Source organism: Mustela nivalis, assembly GCF_964662115.1.
Source record: "Mustela nivalis genome assembly, chromosome: 16".
Classification (NCBI taxonomy): Eukaryota; Metazoa; Chordata; class Mammalia; order Carnivora; family Mustelidae; genus Mustela; species Mustela nivalis.
The window spans coordinates 15862379-15886070 of record NC_139035.1 but is presented as its reverse complement, the minus strand read 5'-3'; the positions used below and the strand labels follow the sequence as shown (position 1 = coordinate 15886070).

The 23692-nt window shown below is 36.4% G+C and overlaps 1 protein-coding gene and 1 pseudogene across 9 annotated transcripts in view; one reads left to right on the top strand and one right to left on the bottom strand.

The window, feature by feature from the left end:
- Window positions 1-23692, bottom strand: part of CEP350 (centrosomal protein 350) — a 152919-nt gene that overhangs the window by 72565 nt on the left and 56662 nt on the right. For all 8 annotated transcript variants that reach the window (XM_082701720.1, XM_082701722.1, XM_082701723.1 and 5 more), the window contains 8 exons: window positions 23259-23431; window positions 15165-15351; window positions 12576-12796; window positions 12060-12223; window positions 10360-10470; window positions 9578-9718; window positions 7509-7645; window positions 6562-6684 (listed from right to left, as the gene is read on the bottom strand). In XM_082701720.1, coding sequence (XP_082557846.1) covers window positions 6562-6684; window positions 7509-7645; window positions 9578-9718; window positions 10360-10470; window positions 12060-12223; window positions 12576-12796; window positions 15165-15351; window positions 23259-23431 — 1257 coding nt within the window. The remainder of the gene's footprint in view (window positions 1-6561; window positions 6685-7508; window positions 7646-9577; window positions 9719-10359; window positions 10471-12059; window positions 12224-12575; window positions 12797-15164; window positions 15352-23258; window positions 23432-23692) is intronic.
- LOC309849532 (small ribosomal subunit protein eS27 pseudogene) lies at window positions 17698-17947 on the top strand (annotated as a pseudogene). Its single transcript has one exon. The product of its transcript is annotated as a small ribosomal subunit protein eS27 pseudogene (transcript).

Here is a 23692-nt window from a genome sequence, read left to right as displayed (position 1 = left end):
CTCAGTGGGTTAAGGTCTCTGCTTTCGGCTCAGGACATGAACCCAGGGTCCTGGGATCAAGCCCCACGTCAGGTTCTCTGCTCGGCAGGGAGCCTGCTTCCCTTACTCTCTCTCTGCCTGCCTTTCTGCCCACTTCTGGTCTCTGTCTGTCAAATAAATAAATAAAATCTTAAAAAAAAAAAAATCACAAGGGGAGAATTTGAGACATAAGTGATAAGCAAAACAGCATCAGAATAATTGGGATTCCCAAAGAAGAGGAAAGAGAGTGGGGCAGAAGGTATACCAGAGCAAACTAGAGCACAGACTGTCTCTAATCTGGGGAAAGAAAAAGGGCATTCAAGTTTAGGAGGCACATGAGAATCCCCCTCAAAATCAATAAAAAAAAGTCAGCACCTCAACATGTAATAGTGAAACTTGCAAATCTCAGAGAAAAAGGGAAAATCCTGAAAGCAGCTCAGAACAAGAGGTTCATTACCTACTAGGGTAGAAACATTCGACTGGAAGCAGCCCTATCCACAGAGATCTGGCAGGACAGAAAGGTCTGGCATGATATACTCAGAGTGCTAAATGAGAAAAATACGCAGCTAAGATACTTAATCCATCAAGGCTGTCATTCAAAATAGAAGGAAAGATAAAAAGCTTCCAGAACAAAGAGAAACTTAAAGATTTTGTGATCACTAAACCAGCCTTGCAAGAAATATTAAAGGAGATCCTTTAAGTGAAGAGAGAGCCCAGAAGTAACAGAACTAGAAAGGAACAGACAAAATATACAGAAACTGTGATTTTACAGGTAAGACAATGGCACTAAATTCATATCTTTCAATAGTTACTCTGTCAAGGGGCTAAATGCTCCAATCAAAATACACAGGGTATCAGATTGGCTAAAAAAGCAAGACTCATCGGTATGTGTCTATGAGAGACTCATTTTAGACCCAAGGACACCTCCAGATTGAAAGTAGGGGGTGGAAAACCATGTATCATGTTAATGGACATCAAAAGAAAGTTAGGGTAGCAATCCTTATATCAGACAAATTAGACTTTAAACCGAAGACTGCAATAAAAGATGAATAAGGACACTATATTATAATTAAAGGGTCTATCCAATAAGAAAATCTAACAATTGTAAATATTTATGCCTCTAACATAGGAACAGTCACTTATATAAACTAATTTGTAACAAAAAGAAACACATTGGTAATAATAGTAGGGGACTTTAACATTCCACTCACTGGAATGGAAAGATCATCTAAGTAGAAGATCAACAAGGAAACAAGGGCTTTGAATGACACACTGGACCGGATGGACTTCACAGATAATATTCCAAGGATTCCATCCTAAAGCAACAGAATATACATTCTTCTTGAGTAAACATGGAACATTCTCCAGAAAAGATCACATACTAGATCGATCACAAATCAGGTCTCAACCTGTACCAGAAGACTGAGATCATTCCTTGCATATTTTCAGACCACAATGCTTTGAAACTGGAACTTAATCACAAGAGAAAATTTGGAAAGAACTCAAACACGTGGAGGCTGAAGAGCATCCTACTAAAGAATGAATGGGTTAAAAAAAAAAAAAAAAAAAAGAATGAATGGGTCAACCAGGAAATTAAAGAACTTTTTTAGCAAAGGTGGTCATAAGAGGGAAGTACATAGCAATACAAGCCTTTCTCAAGAAACAAGGAAAGTCTCAAATATACAACCTAATCTTACACCTAATGGAGCTGGAGAAAGAACAGCAAATAAAGCCTAAATCCAGTAGGAAAAGAGAATAAAGATTAGAGCAAAAACCAATGAAATAGAAACCAAAAGAACAGGAGAACAGATCAATGAAAGTAGGAGCTGGTTCTTTGAAAGAATTAATACAATTGGAAAAAACCTTAGACTTATAAAAAAGAAAAGAGAAAGGACTCAAATAAATAAAATCATGAATGAAAGAGGAGAGATCACAACCAATACCAAAGAAACACAAACAATTAAGAACAGTTAAGAACAAACAATTAAGAAATAAGAACATACTATGAGCAATTACATGCCAACAAATTAGGCAATCTGGAAGAAATGGCTACATGCCTAAAGACGCATAAACTATCAAAACTGAAACAAGAAGAAAGAAAAAACCTCAACAGACCCATAACCAGCAATGAAATCAAAGCAATAATCAAAAATCTCCCAATAAACAAGAGTCCAGAGCCTGATGGCTTCCCGGGGGAACTCTACCAAATATTTAAAGAAGAATTAAGACCTATTCTTCTATTCAAACAATAGAAATGGAAGGAAAACTTCCCAACTCTTTCTTTGAGGCCAGCATTACCTTGATCCCAAAACCAGACAAAGACCCCCACCAAAAAGGAGAATTACAGACCAAAATCCCTGACGAACGAGGATGCCAAAATTCTCATCAAGATACTAGCCAATAGGATCCAAGAGTACATTAAAAAGATTACACACCACAACCAAGTGGGATTTATTACTGAGTGGCACAGGTGGCTCAACATCCACAAATCAATTAACATGATACACTACATTAATTAAAAAAAAGGGGGGGGACAAGAACCATATGATCCTCTCAACAGATGCAGAAAAAGCATTTGACAAAGTATAGCACTTCTTCTTGATTGAAACTTTTCAGTGTCGGGATAGAGGGAACATAACTCAATATCATAAAAGCCATCTATGAAAAGCCCACAGCAAATATTATTCTCAGGGCAAAAAAACTGAGAGCTTTTCCCTTAAGGTCAGGAACACGACAGGGATGTCCACTATCACCACTGTTGTTCAACACAGTGCTAGAAGTCCTAGACTCAGCAATCAGACAACAAAAGAAATAAAAAGCATCCAAATTGGCAAAGAAGAAGTCAAATCCTTACTCTTTGCACATGACATGATACTCTATGTGGAAAATCCAAGACTCCACCCCAAAATTGCTAAAACTCATACATGAATTCAGCAAAGTGGCAGGATATAAAATCTATGCACAGAAATCAGTTGCATTTCTATGCACTAACAATGAGACAAAAGAAAGAGAAATTAAGGAGTTGATCCCATTTACAATTGTACCAAATACCAAGATACCTAAGAATAAATCTAACCAAAGAGGCAAAGCATCTCTACTCAGAAAACTACAGAACACTCATGAAAGAAATTGAGGAAGACACAAAGAAATGGAAAAACTTTCTACACTCATGGATTGGAAAAACAAATATCCTTAAAATGTCTATGCTACATAGAGTAATCTATATAATCAATGCAATCCCTATCAAAATACCATCAATTTTTTTCACAGAGCTGGAACAAATAATCCTAAAATTTGTATGTAAGCAGAAAAGACCCTGAATAGCCAAAGGAATGTTGAAAAGGAAAGCCAAAGCTGCTGGCATCACAATGCCAGACTTCAAGCTCTATATCAAAGCTGTAATCATTAAGACAATGTGGTACTGGCACAAAAACAAACACAGATCAGTGAAACAGAATAGAGAACCCAGAAATAGACCCTCAACTCTATGATCAACTAATCTTAGTCAAAGTAGGAAAGAATATCCAATAGAAAAGGACAGCCTCTTCAACAAATGGTGTTGGAAAAACTGGACAGCCACATATAGAAGAATGAAACTTGACCATTTCCTTACACCATACATATAAATAGACTCAAAATGGATGAAAGACATAAATGTGAGATACCAAAATCCTAGAGGAGAATGCAGGTAGCAACCTCTGTACAACCTCTCAGCCATAGCAACTTCTTGCTAGACATGGTTCCAAAGGCAAGGGAAACAAAAGCAAAAATGAACTACCGGGATATCATCAAAATAAAAACTCTTTTCTACAGCAAAGGAAACAGTCAACAAAACCAAAAGACAAACAACAGAATGGGAGAAGATACCTGCAAGTGTTTTATCAGATAAAGGGCTAGTATCCAAAATCTATAAAGAACTTATCAAATTCAACACCTATAGAACAAATAATCCAATCAACAAATGGGCAGAAGACATAAATAGACATTTCTCCAAAGACAACTTACAAATGGCCAAGAGACACATGAAAAAATGCTCAATATCGCTCACCATCAGGGAAATATGAACCAAAACCACACTGAGATACAACGGCACACAACTAAGAATGGCTAAAATCAACAAGTCAGGAAATGACAGATGTTGGCAAAAATGCGGTCAAAGTGGAATCCTAAACCTCTTATCTTACACTGTTGGTGGGAACATAAGCTGTGCAGCCACTCTGGAAAACAGTACGGAGGTTCCTGAAAAAGTTGAAAATAGGGCTACCCTATGACCCAGCAATCACACTACTGGGTTATTTACCCTAAAGACACAAATGTAGTGACCCAAAGGGGTAGGTACCTCCACCCCAATGTTTATAGCAGCAACGTCCACAATAGCCAAACTATGGAAAGAATCCAGATGTCCACTGACGGATGAATGGATAAAGAAGATGCGGTATAATATATATATACTGGAATACTACACAGCCATGAAAAAGCAAAATCTTGTCATTTACAAAGACATGGATGGAACATGAGGGTATTATGCGAAGAGAAATAAGTCAATCAGAGAAAGGCAATTATCATATGCTCTCTCTGATATGAGGAATTTGAGAGGAAGGGAGGGAAAAAAGAAATGAGATGGGACCAGATTCTTTAGGAATCTCAGGAAACAAACTGAGGGTTGCTGGAGGGGATGGGCGTGGCAGGGATAGGGTGGCTGGGTGAGGGACCCTAGGGAGGATATGTGCTATGGTGAGTGCTGTGAACTGTGTAAGACTGATGATTCACAGACCTGTATCCCTGAAAGAAACAATACATTACATGTTAATTTAAAAAAAGAAAGAAAATGTGGTATATACCATACAATGGAACACTACAAGCCATCAAAAAAAAAAAAAAAGAAAGAAAGAAATCTTGCCATTTGCAATTATGTGGATGGAACTAGAGGGCACTATGCTAAGTGAAATAAGTGAATCAGAGAAAGACCATCATTATATGATCTCACTCACAAGTGAAATTTAAGAAACAAAACAGAGGATCAGAGGGAAAGAGAGGGAAAAATAAAACAAGATAAAATCAGAGAGGTGACACACCATTAAAATACTCTTAATCATAGGAAACAAACCCAGGGTTGCTGGAGGGGAGGGAGGCAGGAGGACGGGGTGACTGGGTGACGGACATGAAGGAGGGCATGTCATGTGATGAGCACTGGGTGTTATATGTGTGATGAATCACTGAACTCTAAATCTGAAATAGTACATTTTATGTTAATTAATTGAATTTAAATTTTTAAAAAAGAAAGTATATCATATGTAATGGCACAAAAGAGAGAGAGAGAGCATGGCTCTTTTTTTAGAGAATTACATTAGAGTAGTTGTAATTAGTAGAATAGGGTAAGAGAGGAAATGCCAAGAGACAGGGCTAGAGATGGACCAAAGCTTCAATAATAAAGGAACATTCATGCTGTACTGAGTGGCTCTAAAGGAATAATGAAGGCTTCAAACAGGTGAGTAACAAATTGGCTGGCTGCAAATTTTAGAAAAATCACTCCAGTTACCATGTGGTTAGTGAAGAGACTGGGGAATGGTTTGGGAAAACTATGAGGAATCCCTGTAGTGACCCAGGTGACAGCCTCAATGAACTGCATGTCAGAAAGTTTAAATGAAAGATGCATAGTTCCAGAGAAATAGTAGGTACTTAATGCCCCACACTAATGTTTTTTAGTCTCATGATTTAATTTTTAAATGAGGTTTCACTTTGACAATGTAGGTATCCTACCGTAAGAATGCTGGAAAAGGAGCTTTGAAAATCTTCTAATCCAAGAACAGAACCATAACTGAAAACTACAGATGTTAATACCATGCAAGAACCAATGACAAAGTATTCAATCTTCTTTTATAATTATAAAAATTAGTACATACAGTAATGTCAAGAAATATGGATGTTAGCAAAGCAATGCACAATAAACATAGGACTTGGAGCCAGATAAACCAAGGTTCAATTCCTTGGTGTGCTACTATCTGTGTGACCTTGGGCGAGTTTCTTAGCAACTGCATGAGCCCCTATTCCCTACTATAAAATGAGGACAGTATCTGTCTTAGAAGGTTGCTGTGAATATTAAATGCAGGACAAAGAGGGGAACCTGGGTGGCTCAGTGTGTTAAGCCTCTGCCTTCGGCTCAGGTCATGATCTCTGGGATGAGCCCTGCATCGGGCTCTCTGCTCAGCAGCGAGCCTACTTCCCACCCCCGCCCACCACCTGCCTCTCTTTCTACTTGTGTTCCCCCTCTCTCCCTGTCAAATAAATTAAAAAAAAAAAAAAAAAAAAAAAAAGAAAGAAAGAAAAGAAACTGACATGGTGCTTGTAGAAGGCAGGCTCTCAAGGAATAGTAGTTATATTACTACATAGAACAATTCTTTTATAAATCAGTTAATCAAATAAGGGATGTCAGAACTTTGAAGGAAAGACACTATTTCATTTAAAGAAATGAGATTAAGAAGTAAAAAGAAAAAGCACTGTTTAAGCCATTCACCACACTTTACTAAATTAAAGTGTTTTCACCTTCGATCATGATTCTTGTATCTTGAAGACTCAGAATAACTATCGTATGAAGGGGAATACTTCTGATGTTTTGAATCAAGAGTCCCTTCTTTACTCTGAGAGGCTGAAACAGATTGACTTTTCCTGCAAAGAAAATAAAAACTGATTAAACATTTAAAGTCTCTCATAAGAGAAGGATTTTAAATGCCATTTAACATTGAGATAAAATCTTGAATAGAAATTATGAAATAGCTATAACAAAGTTTTTAAGAAAGGCATTCACTCATAAAAAAGAGTATCTTTTGCTCTGTGAGAAATAAACACAAATCACCCCACAAATCACGCTCATTTATTATTTTAAAATAATAAAATCAGTAAATGTGAATAGGGACTTAAAATCTATGAATTAGAGACAGTCAAAATGTGATGTAAAAAGAGACACACAAACATGATCACATCACCCAGGCTGCCTAAAAAATTGACTCTTCTTTGTTCCAAGAATAAACTCCAAAATCCTCAAGGTCTGCAATGTCCTACGTCATCTGAGCTGTGCATCATCTCCCACCATTTTCCCCTTTGTTCTCTGCTCGAGTCACATTCTTCCCTCATTTTCTCCTCCTACATTTGTATGTACTGACCTGCCAATCTTTATCTGCTTTACATCACTGACTCCTTTCCATCCACTGGATCTCACCATAAGCTTTCCTTCCCCAGGAAACCTTTCTCTAATGTCGCTATACCCCCAGGCTATTCAAATTCCTTCATTTTAGATCTTTGAGATGTATGTTCTTTTCTCTCATAACACATGTCTCAGTGTGTAAGTGTTCATTCATTTCAGTGAATATTTGATTACAGTATCTATCTTCCCCACCACACTGTATGCCCATAACTATACTCCTAGCGCCCATGACAGGGCCTGGGACATAGTAGATACTCATTGCATAGTTGCTGAATGACTGAGTATTAACCTATCCGTTTCAGCTCTGGTCCTCATCTGTTTCACAAAGTCTGGAGCATGCTGTCGTTGGTGGTCATATAGCGTTGTCAGGGGAGCTCCGGAAGCAGTGATGGCATCTGAGATATGAGTTCGAGTCAACTCTGCCATCTAAATAAGAACACACACAAGGCAAAAGTAGATGTGAAAAAAAAAATCACAGAAAACTGAGAAGGAGCACAGTGTCTTCGAAAGATCACTGGATTAAGAGCAAGTAAATTTCACTGTAAGAGGTAAAACACTGGGGGCAAGTCATTTAGATTCTTTAAGTCTCACAAAGCTTCCTTATAAAAATAAAAAGTTGGATGGACTACCTGGTTTCTAAGTTTCATCTAACTACAGCAGCCTATAAATTAAAACAAAATCTTCAGGTAATATAATAAGTCATTATAAACCAAAAATAAATCTTCTATAAGAATCAACTCAATTTCTACTTCCTATATCTGTTTTGACCTACAATGGGAGGTATCTTCCCTATTCACCAGTACTGCAACTGCTGCCTGTATTATGCATTTGGTGTTCATTCAATCACTGCCTTGACAACTTGAAGTGTGTTTGAAATCTTTGTTAATGTTGTCTAAAATTTTCTTAAGAGTCTATGCACAATCCCACAGAACCCAATCCAGGAGGTCCCTGGTCTTTTAATATTAATAACAAAATCATTTCACAAACAATCTTAGATTGTACCTGCTAATATAAACTGAAACTATAACTATAGACTATAATATCCCGTACACAGACAACAATAAAACTATTTCTGGCTTTGTTCTTGGTACAGTAAAAGACAAGACACTAACATCACTGTAGGTAGAAAGGAAGCATCTTCATACAAAGTAGATCAATGGCTTCCTGGGACCAAAACTGGGGACAGAACAGATAGGTGCATGAAGAAACTTTTTAGTGACGGAAATACAGTTGCCATCTGAACAACATGGGGGTTAGCGGAGCCAATTCATTAAGCAGTCGAAATTTGTGGATAACTTCTAATTCCCCCAAAGCTGAACTACAAAATAGCCTATTGTTGATTAGAAGCCATACCCATAACATAAACAGTTGGTTAACACATATCTTATACATATGTACTTTATACTGTATTATTATAATAATGTAGGCTAGGGGCACCTGGGTGGCTCAGTCAGTTGGGTGTCTGCCTCCAAGGTCATGATCCCAGGGTCCTGGGATCGAGCCCCACATTAGGCTCCCTGCTCGACAAAAAGCCTGCTTCTCCCTTTCCCACTCCCCCTGCCTGTGCTCCTTCTCTTTGTCAAATAAATAATTAAAATAATAAAATCTTTTAAAAAATAAATAAAGTAGGCTAGAGAAAAAAAATATTAAGAAAATCCTAAGGAAGAAAAATTACATTTATAGTACTGTACTGTATTTGTCAAAAATATTTTTGCATATAAGCAGACCCTCACAGTTCAAGCCCATGTTGTTCAAGAATCAACTGTATTCTAATTTCTCAATTACAGTGGTGTTTATAGGGATGGACAGAGAGTTAAGAAAAGACAGAAATATATAGATATAGATATCTACATCTAATTAGATACCTATATATTTGTCAAAACTCATCAAACAATACACTTAAAATGGATCTATTTTATAGTCTGTAAATTATACATCAATAAAATCAGTATATTTTTTTTCCCCAAAGATTTTATTTATTTGACAGACAGATATCACAAGTAGGCAGAGAGGCAGGCAGAGAGAGAGAGAGGAGGAAGCAGGCTCTTCTGCAGAGCAGACAGCCCGATGCAGGGCTTGATCCCAGGACACTGGGATCAAGACCTGAGCCACGCTGAGCCACCCAGGCACCCGAAATCAGTATATTTTTAAAAAGCCTACTCAAGGGCAGACATTTTAGAGTTCTCCATTTTTTCTGCCTCTGATCACTCACATGTACAACATACTGCCTCAAGTCAACAGTATTTGGCTCCCACTGAAAGTCACTAATCAAAAGTACATATTTGCTAGATGTTAGAAACTACAAAGACCAAATCTTCTCAGACTGACTAAAAGAAAAGGGTCTCTCAATGGCCTTACTTCACAGATTTGGCGAGCCACGTCTGTGTTGAGGCGAGCAGTGTCTGCTTGGTGAGTGGCTATTTTACAAGTTGCTTCCTGCAGGACCTCCGCTACTTCCCTTTGTGATTTGACCACCTGCTGTAAGGATTCTGCATGGACCTGAAAATAAAAGAAAGTAAAAAGAGAACTTCTGTTATGCCTCAGTCTCTCCCCACTCCAAATTAGCTTTAATTTTTTTTTTTAAAGATTTTATTTATTTATTTGACAGAGATCACAAGTAGGCAGAGAGGCAGGCAGAGAGAGAGAGAGAGGAGGAAGCAGGCTTCCTGCTGAGCAGAGAGCCCGATGTGGGACTCGATCCCAGGACCCCGAGATCATGACCTGAGCCGAAGGCAGCGGCTTAACCCACTGAGCCACCCAGGCGCCCCTAGCTTTAATTTTAAAATTGTTTTATGGCACAAATGCCTTGTAAAAAAAAATGTGTAGATTTCATGTCTTGAAATCTAGAGTTTAGAGTCTCAAAATTACTGCTGGAGTTTAATTTTTAACTCCACCATTCAAGAGCTGATGTTTCCTTAGACAATAAATACTATGTACCTCAGCTCTCACTGGGAATAAATCTTAACTCACAGGATTGCTACCAGAGTCAAATGACATGAAATTAACCCAAATGGCATAATGTACTAAAGCATTATTATATTTTTCCTTTTTCACTCCTAGATAATTAAAAGAAAACTGAAGTGACTCCAAAGATACAAATTTAGATTTATAGAACCAGTGCATGCTGCAAACGTAAGTACCTGAGCTGCTTTGTTTCGGGTTTCTTCTAATTGTCTCTGACACTCCAAAGCCTCTTGTTCAGCTTTCAATTTCAAAAGGGCCAAGTCTCTCTCATGGCGTTGCTGCTGTGCCTTCAAAATAAAAAAATGATCAACTATTAATTCTAAGATACTACACCATTTTAACACAGTGACGATATTACCCGCAATACTATTTTCTTAACTTAATTTTTTTGAAGCAACCTGTTAGAATTTCAAGGAAAGACAGCAAATAGAATAGCCCTCAACTGTTATCAAAATTTAATGACCACCTACTATGTGTCAAATAATGCAGTAAAATAAAAAATTTCCAAGGCACACAGGACTAAGAACTCATACAAAAAAGCTAGTTTTATGAAACAGGCCAAAAATATGAAAGACATTCACAAAGATGATATAAGAATGGTTAATAAGCACACAAAACGATTATCAACCTCATGAGTCATAAAAGAAATGCAAATTAAAACCACAATGATACCAGTTCACACTCACTAGAATGCCTAGAATACCAATGACAGCAAAAATGTGGAGCAACTGGGACTCTCACAGATTGCTGTATAAGATAATACAACTACTCTGGAAAACAGTATAGCAGTTTCATATGAAGTTAAGCATATACTTTTACTTGACCCAAGCAATTACACTCCTGGGTATTAAAGCAAGAAAAATGAAAACACTATTTTTACAACTCTGTTGAATACAGAGTTGTAAAAATATTCATATTTTTATGAATATGAATTCATATTCATAACGGAAATATTTATAATAGCCCCAAACTGGAAACAATACAAATGTACATCAAGAGGATAAACTGTGTTACACTGATCAATGGAATGTACTCAGCAAAAAAATAGTATGAACAAAACAATGGATACAACATGGACGAATCTTAAAAACATTATGTCACATAAAATAAGCTAAACACAACAAAGTACAAAGAACAGTTCCATTATGCCTGTTTTAGAACAGGCAAAAAATACTATGGTGATTAGGAATCAGAATGGTAACTGCCTCTGGGAGAGCAAATTAACTGAAAAGATCGTCCATGGGTGAACTGTCTGAAGCAACAGAAGTGTTCTATATTTTGATTAGGGTTGTCGTTACATTGATCAAAACTCCTCAAACTATGCACTTAAAATCTGTGTATTTTATTATATGTAAATACTAAATTTTTTTGTTTTTTTAAAGATAGCAACAGCAACTCCACATAAGAACACTGCTTCTACCTTTATTGGATTTTTGTTAGCTAAGGAAAAGTCCACATTATCCTAGCTTTATCAAATATCTGGAACTCAGAAACTTTTCTTTTTGGTACAAATAAAGCATTAAAAACAAAACAATAAAAAGTCAGTTATCTCTGACTTGTCAGCAAAAGAAAATATTGAGAATTGCTTGATTAGCTGATTTTCACAGTCATTTAAAAAAACAGAGGAAGAGGAAAATGAAATATTTGAGAGACAATGACTTAATTATTGTTCTGCTACCAAATATTCTATGTTTAACTTTTTTAGTACTTTATATGACAGTTTTCCCCAGGGCTATTTATAAGACTATTTTTTTCTACTTGGCAAGTAAAAGTTTTATGTGCTAGTTTTGGTTTTTCACCTCATCATTGAAACTATTTTAAATACCAAAGAAAAGAGAAAAAGCACAGAAAGCTAAAGAGAAAATTCCACAAATACCTTTATGATCTGAGCCAGAGATACACTCTCCTGCTGAGCAAGTGATATGCCTCTAACTCTTTCCACATCTGACAGCTGGCGTACCGACTCCTCAATGGCACTCAAGTAACTGAGTTCTGCTGCCATACGGTGCTGGAGGCCAGCAGGAGAAAAGCGCTTAGAACCTGGAAGGCATAAGTGACTGTCAAATGTAAGAGAAACGACCTCTCAGATTTCTGAAATTCATTTTTCATCTTAAGAACCCAAACGAGCTTGCTTTCCACTGCAGTAAAGACTGACTTCTTATTAGCACAGTGTACATTTTCCAGGTGTGTTCTGACTTAGGCTGGCAAGGGGAAAAATCACCACTGTTGAGTGTTTCACGCTTTTCAGTATTTCTTTTCCTGTACAATTCTGAATACTTAAAAAAGTAATCACATTCACTTGATGCGATAACATCTTCCTATAGTTCGACTGAAAAGGGATTTTAAGGGACAGAAGTCGTATCTTGAATGACAACTGCACGGATCTACTTGCCTGATGTTGAAGCCGTCTCTGCAGTTGTTCTGCTGGCAGCAAGGTTCATATCGGTAAAAGATGCATTAGGCTTAAATCCTGCTACAGATGGAGGCGTTATTACCGAGGATTTAGATCTTTCTAATGAAGTTCCTGGAAGGTCAAACTGCAACAATTTCTGAGAACTTGGAGACAGGGGAGAAGTTGGAGTTTTCTGAGATCTTCCCTTGTCTGATGAGACACTAGAAGTTTTGTTTCATATAAAGACGTTAGAAAAAGGAAAACTATTTCAAGAGCCAGCTAAACAATTCATAAGAACAGCATATATTACATTCTTTATTGACATTTAAAAGGCTGTGACTCAGGCATTTAATCATTCAAACATCGTCGCCATGTTGAATGAACTACCGAGTAGGCTCTCATTGCTAGACTTAAAATGGTGAATGAGCTAGGCACAAACCCTGCCCAAAATAATAAAACAGAAAAGGAGTTGCAATTAACCTGGCACTTAACTCTTTCTTCTACAATGTACATATATAATGAATCACTTATTACAGTTTAAGGCAAAACTTTTTTAAAAATACATAGACCTCATATAGCAATAAAATTATAGCCATATATAAAAGGTAATGTCAAGCCTATCATTTAAAAAATGCCTTATAATCTATCTCTGAAAGAGAATAAAGTACCATTTTGTATTAAACATTAAGAAATAACAAAATCCACTATCTCGTTATTCCTCTTAACCCAAAAATTCACAGTAAAAAATTTTTTTCCTACTAACCATCTCTAAGTACTTTCTTTATATGTACTCATTTGTTTTCATCTACTTCTAATGTTATAGTTCTTTCCTCAACTTTCTAAAAAAGAAGTAACATCTCATAAGCAGTCTGAAATAACTCTTAATGTATTTATTTCAATACAAGGCATATGTCTAGCTCCTCTCTGAGAAATTAGACTCATTAAAGTTACTGTTTCTCATAACAAAAAGATGCTGCCATGCACTAAACATTAATTTATTGAATAAATTACTTGAAGATACTTCATAAAACATGTTAGCACAGTTAACACATTTCTAACATAATAAAACAAGTTTGCTTTTAGCTTTAATAAAACCAGGACATAGTTTTCAAAGATAGACATTTCTCTTAAACCCAGCATATAAATATTTGAATAAAAGTAGTCTTGAGAGGCACTCACTTGTTTACAAGTGACCTTTAATTTACTATTGATGATTTAGAGAACTACTATTTCTAATAGTCTGACAACCTCATTTATGGAATAGAAAATGAATTTATTACTTCTTTTACTAGATTTCCAAGAAAGAATTCCAACACAATATCAAAATCAAGTATGCCTGAATCTCAATTTTAGTTTTACAAGCTTAATTTGTATTTGATCTGCAGAGAAGATTCATCTAGACTAGCATTTCCAAAACTGCTTCCAACGATGTTAATAAATTTTCAAAAAATAAAAAGGACAGAAAAGTAAAAAGCTTGGGGACAGAGAATGGCTATAGCAAACTAAGTAAAGAAATAAATAAGTTAAATACTGTTTTAAAAATCTGAGCATCTCTTCATCAAAGCCTCAGATCATAGGTGAGGAAGGTGGCAGGGGAAGTCTAGACTATAGTACAGGACATTTATCAAACTTATTTGGCTGTGAATTCTTTTTTAGAAATGTTTAACTTTGTTGATTTTGCGAAATAAATCATCAGAATATCTCTAAAGAAAGGTAAAGTTTTCTGACAAAAAAATTAAAATTCAATTTTAAATACAGTAATAATAGTATTAACAATATAAGATTTACAATATGAAAGCATTAAAGTTAATTATCTATATGTGACACCATATTAGAAAGAGCACACAGTTTTAAAAGAAAAAAATAAATCCATGTCTTCTCGGAGCTTAAACTTCCAGAAGGACAAAATTAGTGCAGCACATAAAAGGCCATGCAGACAAAGGAATAGAAACTGCACATGAAGCAATCACAAAAGATCATATATAAGCAACAGGCTCAGTGTATAATACTGTATGATATTAAAAAGAAGGGGAAAAGATAGTATGCAAGCTCTCTGTAAACAATATGAGAGTGAGATTTCAAAATCTGCTTGAGTCATCAAATAAGTTGAGAGAGAAGTTCACAGGAAGAAAGGTAATGAGACAAAAGGATGCTATGTAGGTGTGTTGAAGGGGTGGATGAACAAAGATGAGGAGAAATGTAGAGAAAAGAAATGAGACAGTCAGTGGTAGCCTAGTGAAACACTTCAAATAAAGTTAAGTTCTTGGGAATTCATCTACAGAGCAGCTGTGAGCTCCCAAGGTAGCCTAAGGAGAGCAGCTGGTTGGTCCGAGGATTGATTCAAGATAACAACAGTGGTAATGGCAGTTAGAATAGAAAGGGGGATGGTGCTGGAGGCAAAGCATTCCTGAGAGAGGCTGTAATAGTTTAGGTGAGAGATGACCATATTCTAAAATATAAAGACCCCAACTATGAACAAAACTCCAAAGTCTCTTCAGAAAATATAGCATTTATTGAATGGATTCTCTGAACATCAATGATGCTATAACTTTAATTAAATATCAATCACAGGTATAAAATATACATTACCTTACAGAATGCCCAGAAAGATCCTCCAAAATGCTATCAGTGTCAAGAGTCTGCTCATAATCTTTAACAGAAAGTTTGCTACTGGTCCCAGATTTCTTTCCCTGATGAGAGTCACGTTCTGAGCCAGAGTGTACTTTGTCCTCATCAACAAGTGAGTTCTGAACATTTCCAGTGATTGAATCCAGACCTATAAAGCAAATTTCTTATAAAGCTGATTCCCAATGTCAGAAGCTACCAAGAAATAATTGATACCTGTATTTCAAGAAAGTAATGCAATGTACATATCAGACTTCTTTTAACATTATTTTTCATATATAAAATAAAGTAGTTCATCCTTCTGTTTCCATTTAAGAAGAAAAAAGTTTCTTCCATTAACATCCTCCCACTTGCTGCTAAAAAATAAATTGCTAAATCGAATGGTAAAGAAGACAAGCATATTGAGTAAGAATGAAGTACTATTCTATCCCTATGAAAAAGTAACCAAAACAGACTTTTAAAGATAAAACCCAGAACTGGAAGAAAAATAGTATCGAATGCCAAATGAAGTATACAATCATTCTGAAAAACTTTTTGACAAGAACTACACAATGTGTAACTTTAAAAAATTTTGACCTGAATCTCCAACAATTGAAGAGTTGTCTAAATTACACAGAAAACAGTAACTTGATCATTAATTAACTAGCACTTTGTAATTTAAAATGCACCCATTTTAACTGTACAGTTGGTTAAGCAACTGCCTTCAGCTGAGGTCATGATCCTGGAATCTGGGGATGGAGTCCCACATCGGGCCCTCTGCTTTTCCATATGACCTTTCCCCCTCTCATGCTCTCTCTCTCATTGTCTCTTTCTCAAATAAATAAATAAAATCTTAAAAAAAAAAAAGGGTCTCATAACTCTTAAGTCTAGTGCGGCCCGATTTTATGTTTCAACAGCAACATGAGAAAACACTTGTTACATTTAAAAATAACAGAAAAAAGAAGAGCATATACACTTTAATGATAGCAAAAATTTTCTAATGTAGATATATGGTTAAAGATCCAAAGAAAATGAAAAAGGAAACAATTATGCTGCACACCCATGTTCACAGCAGCATTATTCACAGTAGCCAAAAGATGGAAACAGCCCAAGTGTCCTTCAACAATGAATGAATAAACAAAATGTGGTATTTACATACAATGATATGTTATTCTGTCTTGAAGGACATTCTTTTTATTTATTTTTCTGAGAGAGTACACATGCATGTGTGCGTACGAGAGGTGAGGGAGGCAGAGGCAGGAGAGAGAGAATCCCAGGCCAAGGTGCTGAGCATGGAGCCCAAAGCTGAGCTTGATCTCAAAACCCTGAGATCACGACCAGAGCTGTAATCCAGAGTCCAATGCTTAACTGACTGAGCCACCCAGGTGCCCCAAAAGGAAGGACATTCTGATACACACTACAACACAGATGAATCTTTGAGCATATTATGCTAAAATAAGCCAATCACAAAAGGACTAAATTGTACGATCATACACTTATATGAAGCACCTAGTGTAGGAAAATTCATAAAGACACAAAGTAGACATTTGTTACCAGAGGCAAGGGGGAGAGGAAAATGAGTTATTACCTAGAGGAATAGAGTTTAAGTTGGGGATGATGAGAAAGTTTTGGAGATAGACAACAGTGACAGCTGCACAACATGAATGTACTTCATAACACTGAACTATACACTTAGCAACGGTTAAATTGTCTAGTCAAATTCAAAGACAACAAAGTAGAATGGTGGCTGCCAGGAGTCCGGTGAGGAGGGAGGCAACAACCGAGGAATGGGAAGGCAGTGTTTACTTAATGGGCCCAGAGTTTTACCATGGGAAGATAAAGAAAGTTCCAGAGATGGATATGATAATGGTTGCAAACAGTGAAAAACAAAACAAAACGAAAAAACCCAACCTCTCAATGCCACTGAACTGTACAGTTAGAATGGTTAAAATAAGGGGTAGAAGGTATTTGCAAAGGATATATTCAATAAGGAGTTAATATCCAAAATAGATAAGAGAACTGACTCAACTCACCACCAAAAACCACCCAAATAATCTTAGTTAACAATTTATTTAAATAATCTTCCTTAAAAATTTAAATCTTATTTAAAAATAATAATCTTATTTTAAAAACCCTTATTTAAAAATCTTATTTAAAGGGGCTCCTGGGTGGCTCAGTGAGTTAAAGCCTCTGCCTTCAGCTTAGGTCATAGTCTCAAGGTCCTGGGATGGGCCCGCATGGGGCTGTCTGCTCAGCGGGAAGCCTGCTTCCCCGCCTCTCTCTGTCTGCCTCTCTGCCTACTTGTGATCTCTCTCTCTCTCTCTCTGTGTCAAATAAATAAATAAAATCTTAAAAAAAAAAAAAAGTGTTTGGGTGGCTCAGTCAGTTAAGCATCCAACTCTTGATTTCAGCTCAGGTTTTGACCTTAGAGTTGTGAGTTCAAGCCCTGCATGCTGGATGTGGAACCTACTTTAAAAAAAAAAAAAAAAAAGTGTGGTGATGACCTCCCCATGAGAACATGCTCCTCACAAAGGACCTCCTCCACCTTTCCAGAAGAGGAGAAGAGGAAGCATAAGAGGAAGCACCTAGTGCACAGCCCCAACTCCTACTTCACGGAGGTGAAGTGCCCAGTGTGCTAAAAAGTCACCACTGTCTTTAGCCAGGCACAAACAGTAGTTTTGTGTGTTGGCTGCTCCACTGTCCTCTGCCAGCCTCCAGGAGGAAAAGCAAGGATTACAGGATGCTCCTTCAGACAGGGGCAGCAATAAAAGCACCCTGAAACAAGATGAATGGGAAACTATCCCAATAAACAGATTTTGTATTAAAAAAATTAAAAAAAAAACAAAATCAAAGAAAGAAAATAATATTTAAAATGGCAATTTTTATATTGGGTGTATTTTACCACATAAAAAATAAACTAATAAATAAATATACTCTGCTATAGTGACAGTAATTGGATAACAACTTTTCATTAAAATTTACTTTAGGGGCACCTGGGTGGCTCAGTGGGTTAAAGCCTCTGTCTTTGGCTCAGGTCATGGTCTCAGGGTCCTGGGACAGAGCCCCAAGTCGGGTTCTCTACTCAGCAGGGAGCCTGCTTCCTCCTCTTTCTCTCTCTGCCTGCCTCTCTGACTACTTGCAATCTCTATCAAATATATAAGTAAAATCTTAAAAAAATAATAAAATTTAGTTTAAAAAAGGAAAAATGAAAAGTCATAGCATATGAAAAAATAAACAAAAAAAAAAGAAAAAATAAACAATTAGAGAAATGAAAACCACCTCAAATAAGATACCATTTTTCATTATCAGATTAGCAAGTATTTTTAAAATAATAAAGTCTTGAGTGTTATTCAGCACACAGAAAAAAGGATACTTATACACTGTTTTCAAGAGAGTGCAAACTGATATTTTCTTTTTGGAGAACAACTTAAAATATACATAAAATAATTTTTGATCACCCTTGACCCAGAAATTTCATCTCATTCATAGTAATTCATCCTAGGAACCTAGGTAAAGATGTGTACCATGAATTAGATATGCTGAACACATTACCACAAAAAGGTGGGGAGGGGGAGACACATGCAAATAATCTATATGATTATCCATCAGTTTGAATGGACTCTCTAATCTAAAACCTATTTATAATCCCTAGACTAAAAGCAAGTTATCAATACTGGATAGCTCTAATTTTTTCATAATAAAAATGCATTTCTTTACTCATCTAATATTAGCCTTTTTAAAAAGATTTTATTTATTGGGGCGCCTGGGTGGCTCAGTGGGTTAAGCCACTGCCTTCGGCTCAGGTCATGATCTCAGGGTCCTGGGATCAAGCCCCGCATTGGGCTCTCTGCTCAGCAGGGAGCCTGCTTCCTCCTCTCTCTCTGCCTGCCTCTCTGCCTGCTTGTGATCTCTCTCTGCCAAATAAATAAAATAAAATCTTAAAAAAAAAAAGATTTTATTTATTTATTTGATACAGGGAGAGATCACAAGTAGGCAGAACAGCAGGCAGAGGAGTGGGGAAACAGGCTCCCCATTGAGCAGAGAGCCTGATGCGAGGCTTGATCCCAGGACCCTGAGACCATGACCTCAGTCAAAGGCAGAGGCTTAACCCACTGAGCCACATAAGGGCCCCCATTATTAGCCTTTGAAAAGAAATACACAATTTAAAAACTGCTCTTCATTTCAAACAACCAAAATTTGTGACAATACAAAAGACTATGCAAAAAGAACTGAACTCCAACCAAGGGATCTATACACAAAGGAAATATGTGCCACTACTTTAAAAGATTGCCAAATGAGGGGCGCCTGGGTGGCTCAGTCTGTAAAGCATCTGTCTTTAGCTCAGGTCATGATCCCAGGGTTCTGGGATCGAGTCCCGGGATCTCCCTGCTCCAAAAGAGTCTGCTTCTCTCTCTCTCTCTCTTCCTCTGCCTCTGTGCATGCTCACGCTCTCCCTCCCTCTCAAATAAATAAAATCTTTAAAAAAATAAATAAAAGATTGCCAAATGAAAGTATATTTATAGGTTCCAAATTAAATTAAGATTAAAAATTTTTTTCTTATGATCACCACTATGATCTACCAACTACTTGCAGCCACGTTGGGAAGTTTTTATACAGAGCAGGCAGATGCTACTTCTCACCACCAGATGGAGTATATACAACAAAAATTACACTAATTTTAGAACTTAGGGATAAAGGAGAAACTAAGTTTTAGATAATGCTGTATAAACTATATAATACAATGGACACTGGGGAGGGTATGTGCTTTGGTGAGTGCTGTGAAGTGTGTAAACCTGGCGATTCACAGACCTGTAGCCCTGGGGATAAAAATATATGTTTATAAAAAATAAAAAATTATTAAAAAAGAAATCTTAAACTACAATACGTAGAAATTTTTAAGGCATTATGAGAGGAGATTAGGGAACGGAAAGCCATAAAACACTACCTACACTTCATCTAATTATGTTTTAGATAACAATTTTTAAAAACCTATATTGAATCATATTGCTTATAGTTATATATTCAACATATCATGATATTTTAAGTTGTACAGTATATTATAGTAGAAGATAAACTAGATATAAGAATCAGAAGTCACAATCCAGACTGTGCCAATAACTAGTTGGTAACCTTAGGTTTGATACTAAAGAAAAAAAACAAAGCAAAACCACTGCAAAGTAAAAGAACTGAGTTAAGTTCAGCATTTCCCAAAATACGTCCAGCTGAATTCGAAAGCATTAACATGCTGATGGAAGAAATGACTCTGTGGTCAAATAAATTTGGAAAATACTTCATACTGCAGCCTCATCCTCATCTAAAATAAACAATGCATGTTAGCATATTAGGAGTACCAATAAATCCCGCAGAAAACAAGCTGGTCTCACTCTAAAAGCATTTCCCAAATTTATGGAACCATGGAGCTCTTCTCTACTGAGAACACTTATGAAAGTGCTTATCCAAATGAAACAGTATTTCACAAGAAAAGACAGACATTGGCAAGTGCTATCAGAATGATGTCTAATTGCCACCAAAAACTTTCAGAACAATCTGCAAGAGAGTTATACTAGGTTAATGATTAAGTAATAATTTCTCCTAGCATTCTCATAATGGGAGCACAAAGTGGTATTAGCTTTCTGAGGGGTTATTTGGCAAAGTGTACCCAAATTCTGAACATGACATACTCTTTGCCCCACTACCTCATTCTAGAATTTCACCTTAAAGAAAAGAACCAGATCAATGCATAAAGATACATTTATAAGATATTCAATGCAGCAGTGTTCATAATAGAAAAGAAGAAATACAATAGCCTAAACGTCTAACAATTTGGTAAATAAATTATACCAAAATAATAAAACACTGGCTAGTCTTTGCAAGGGTGATTCATATTTACTGACAGAGAAAGAGCATGTAAACAAATGTGGTCCCTCATGTAACATTTCTTATTTACATATGCCTACAAATTATCTGGAAGGATTCTTACTAAAAATCTTAACATTTTACAGTCAACAGAAGGTCTATCACTTAAACAACAACAACAACAACAACAACAAAAAAAAAACCACAGGAAAAGAAAACAAGTGTTGGTGTGGATGTGAAGAAGCTGGAGCCCGTGTGCATTGCTGGTGGAAATGTAAAATGCCAGAGCCACAATGGAAAACAGTACAACATTTTCTCAAACAGTTAAACACAGATATACCATTTGATCCAACAAATGCATACCTGGCTATAGATACAAAAAACCTGAAAGCAGGGACTCGCAACAGTTATTTGTACACCAATAGTTATGGCAACATTGTTCACAATAGCCAAAAGGTATAAACCAGAATGTCCATCAAATGATAAATGGATAAACAAAATGTGGTGTATTCACACAACAGAATATTATTCGGTCTCAAAAAGGAAAGACATTCTCATGTAAGTCAACACACAGATGAAACTTGAAAACATTATGCTACAAGCCAAACTAAAGGACAAATTTTGTATGATGCCATTATGTGGCATCTAGAAGTATCTAGTAATCAAATGCATAGAAGGTAGAACAGTGGTTTGCAGGGACTGGAGAAAGGGTGGAAGGAAGAGTTAGTGGATACAGAGTTTCAATATGGGATGATGAAAATGTTCTGGAGATGGATGGCGGTGATGGTTGCACAGCAGTTGAATGTTTTTTAATGACAATGAACTGTACAATTGAAAATGGTTAAGATGATGGGGCACCTGGTTGGCTCAGCTGGTTAACCAATGCCTGGCCTTTGGCTCAGGTCATGATCCTGGAGTTTCCCAGAATAGGGTCTCACATCAGGCTCCTTGCTCATCTGGAAATCTGCTTCTCCCTCTGACCCTCCCCTCTTTTGTGCACTTTTTTTTTTTTTAAGATTTATTTATTCATTTATTTGACAGAGCGAGAGAGAGCATTAGCAGTGGGAGCAGCAGGGAGAGGGACAGGGAGAAACAGACTGCCCACTGAGCAAGGAGCCTGACATGGGGCTCGATCCCAGGACCCTGGAGCATCTGAAGCATCTGAAGGCAAATGCTTAACCGACTGAGCCACTCAGGTGCCCTGTGCTCTTTCTTTCTCTCAAATAAATAAATAAAATCTTAAAAAAATAAAATGGTTAAGATGATAAAGTTTATGTTATGTAAATTTTACCACAATTGTTAAAATAAAACAAAGTTCAAAAAACATTAGCATTGGTTATTTTCAAGTAGAGGGATTATAGGTGATTTTAATTTTTAAATAGTTTTCTTTTTCTTTTTCTTTCTTTTTTTTTTCTGATTTCTACTCCCCTTGTGGTTTGTTTTGTTAAGTCAATGAACAATTTTTACAATTAGAAAAAACAATTTGGGGAGCAAAATTATTCCCTAGGGATCATCCTTTGAGTGTAAGAGGGCTTTTCCTAATTACTGTATCTTCTTATGTCTGGGCTTACAGAGCAAATTATAGCCAAGAGCAGAACTGAAGGGACTGATAGATATTCTCTTCAATCATTCAGAATTACTTAAGAGTGCCAAAGGGCAGCTACAGTGGCCAAATACTGGCATGTATACATTCTATCTGTTAATTTCACATATACTTCCAAAATTACCACACAAAGCACCTACTGATACCACTTACTGATATCATCTTTATTTTAGAGATAAGAAAATTTGAGTATTATGCTTGAAATGTACAGGATATACTCTAAAGTTTTTTTTAAAGCAGTTGCAAAACCAAATGATTTCATTTGTTTTTTAAATAAAGGGTTGTGTGTGTGCGTGTACATGGTTTTATGTATACACTGGAAAAACAGGCACAAAAATGTTAATAGTTATCTCTCAGCAGGGGGATCAGTGGGGACTTAAACTTCTTTTACAACTGTTTATCCATAATCCTTAATTTTTTATCATTGCAAATGTATTAAGCAAAGGATTTATACTGTTATATATCAGGAAGGTACTGTTATAGTGATAAATATGAAAACTATCACATTTTATCATAAAGAAATTCATCTAACTTCTTATGGAATCAAATTATAACTTTAGATCACTACCACAAAATGATTGGTAAGAGAAAAAAAATCAAAAATGTAGAATTCCTCTTACATTCTATCTTTTCTTTTTTTCCTTTCTTCCCTTTAGAAGAAGTAGATGAACGAGACGATGCAGCGGACTGGGCCCCTGACGAGTGCTGGGAGGTAACATCCACAGAGGACAGATCATAGGCTGACTTTCTGCTAGAATGGTCCTCCTGAATACCCAAATTGCTACCACCAATACTGTCAAAGAACAAGCAATAGTGGTTAAAGAACAAAATAAAAGTCTTAAAACACAGCTAGAACTATGGATATTTTAAAATCTATTTAATCACAAGGAGGACATAACTATAATAGAAGATGCCTTCCACTTTTCTGTTTCCTTATGATCATAAGCTTGGATTGTTCCCTATGGCTCAATTTATTATTGAGAAAAATCTAAAGGGAGTTGTCTACTGAAGTAAACACCAATAAAAAAATGGGTAATTCAGACACATAAAAGAA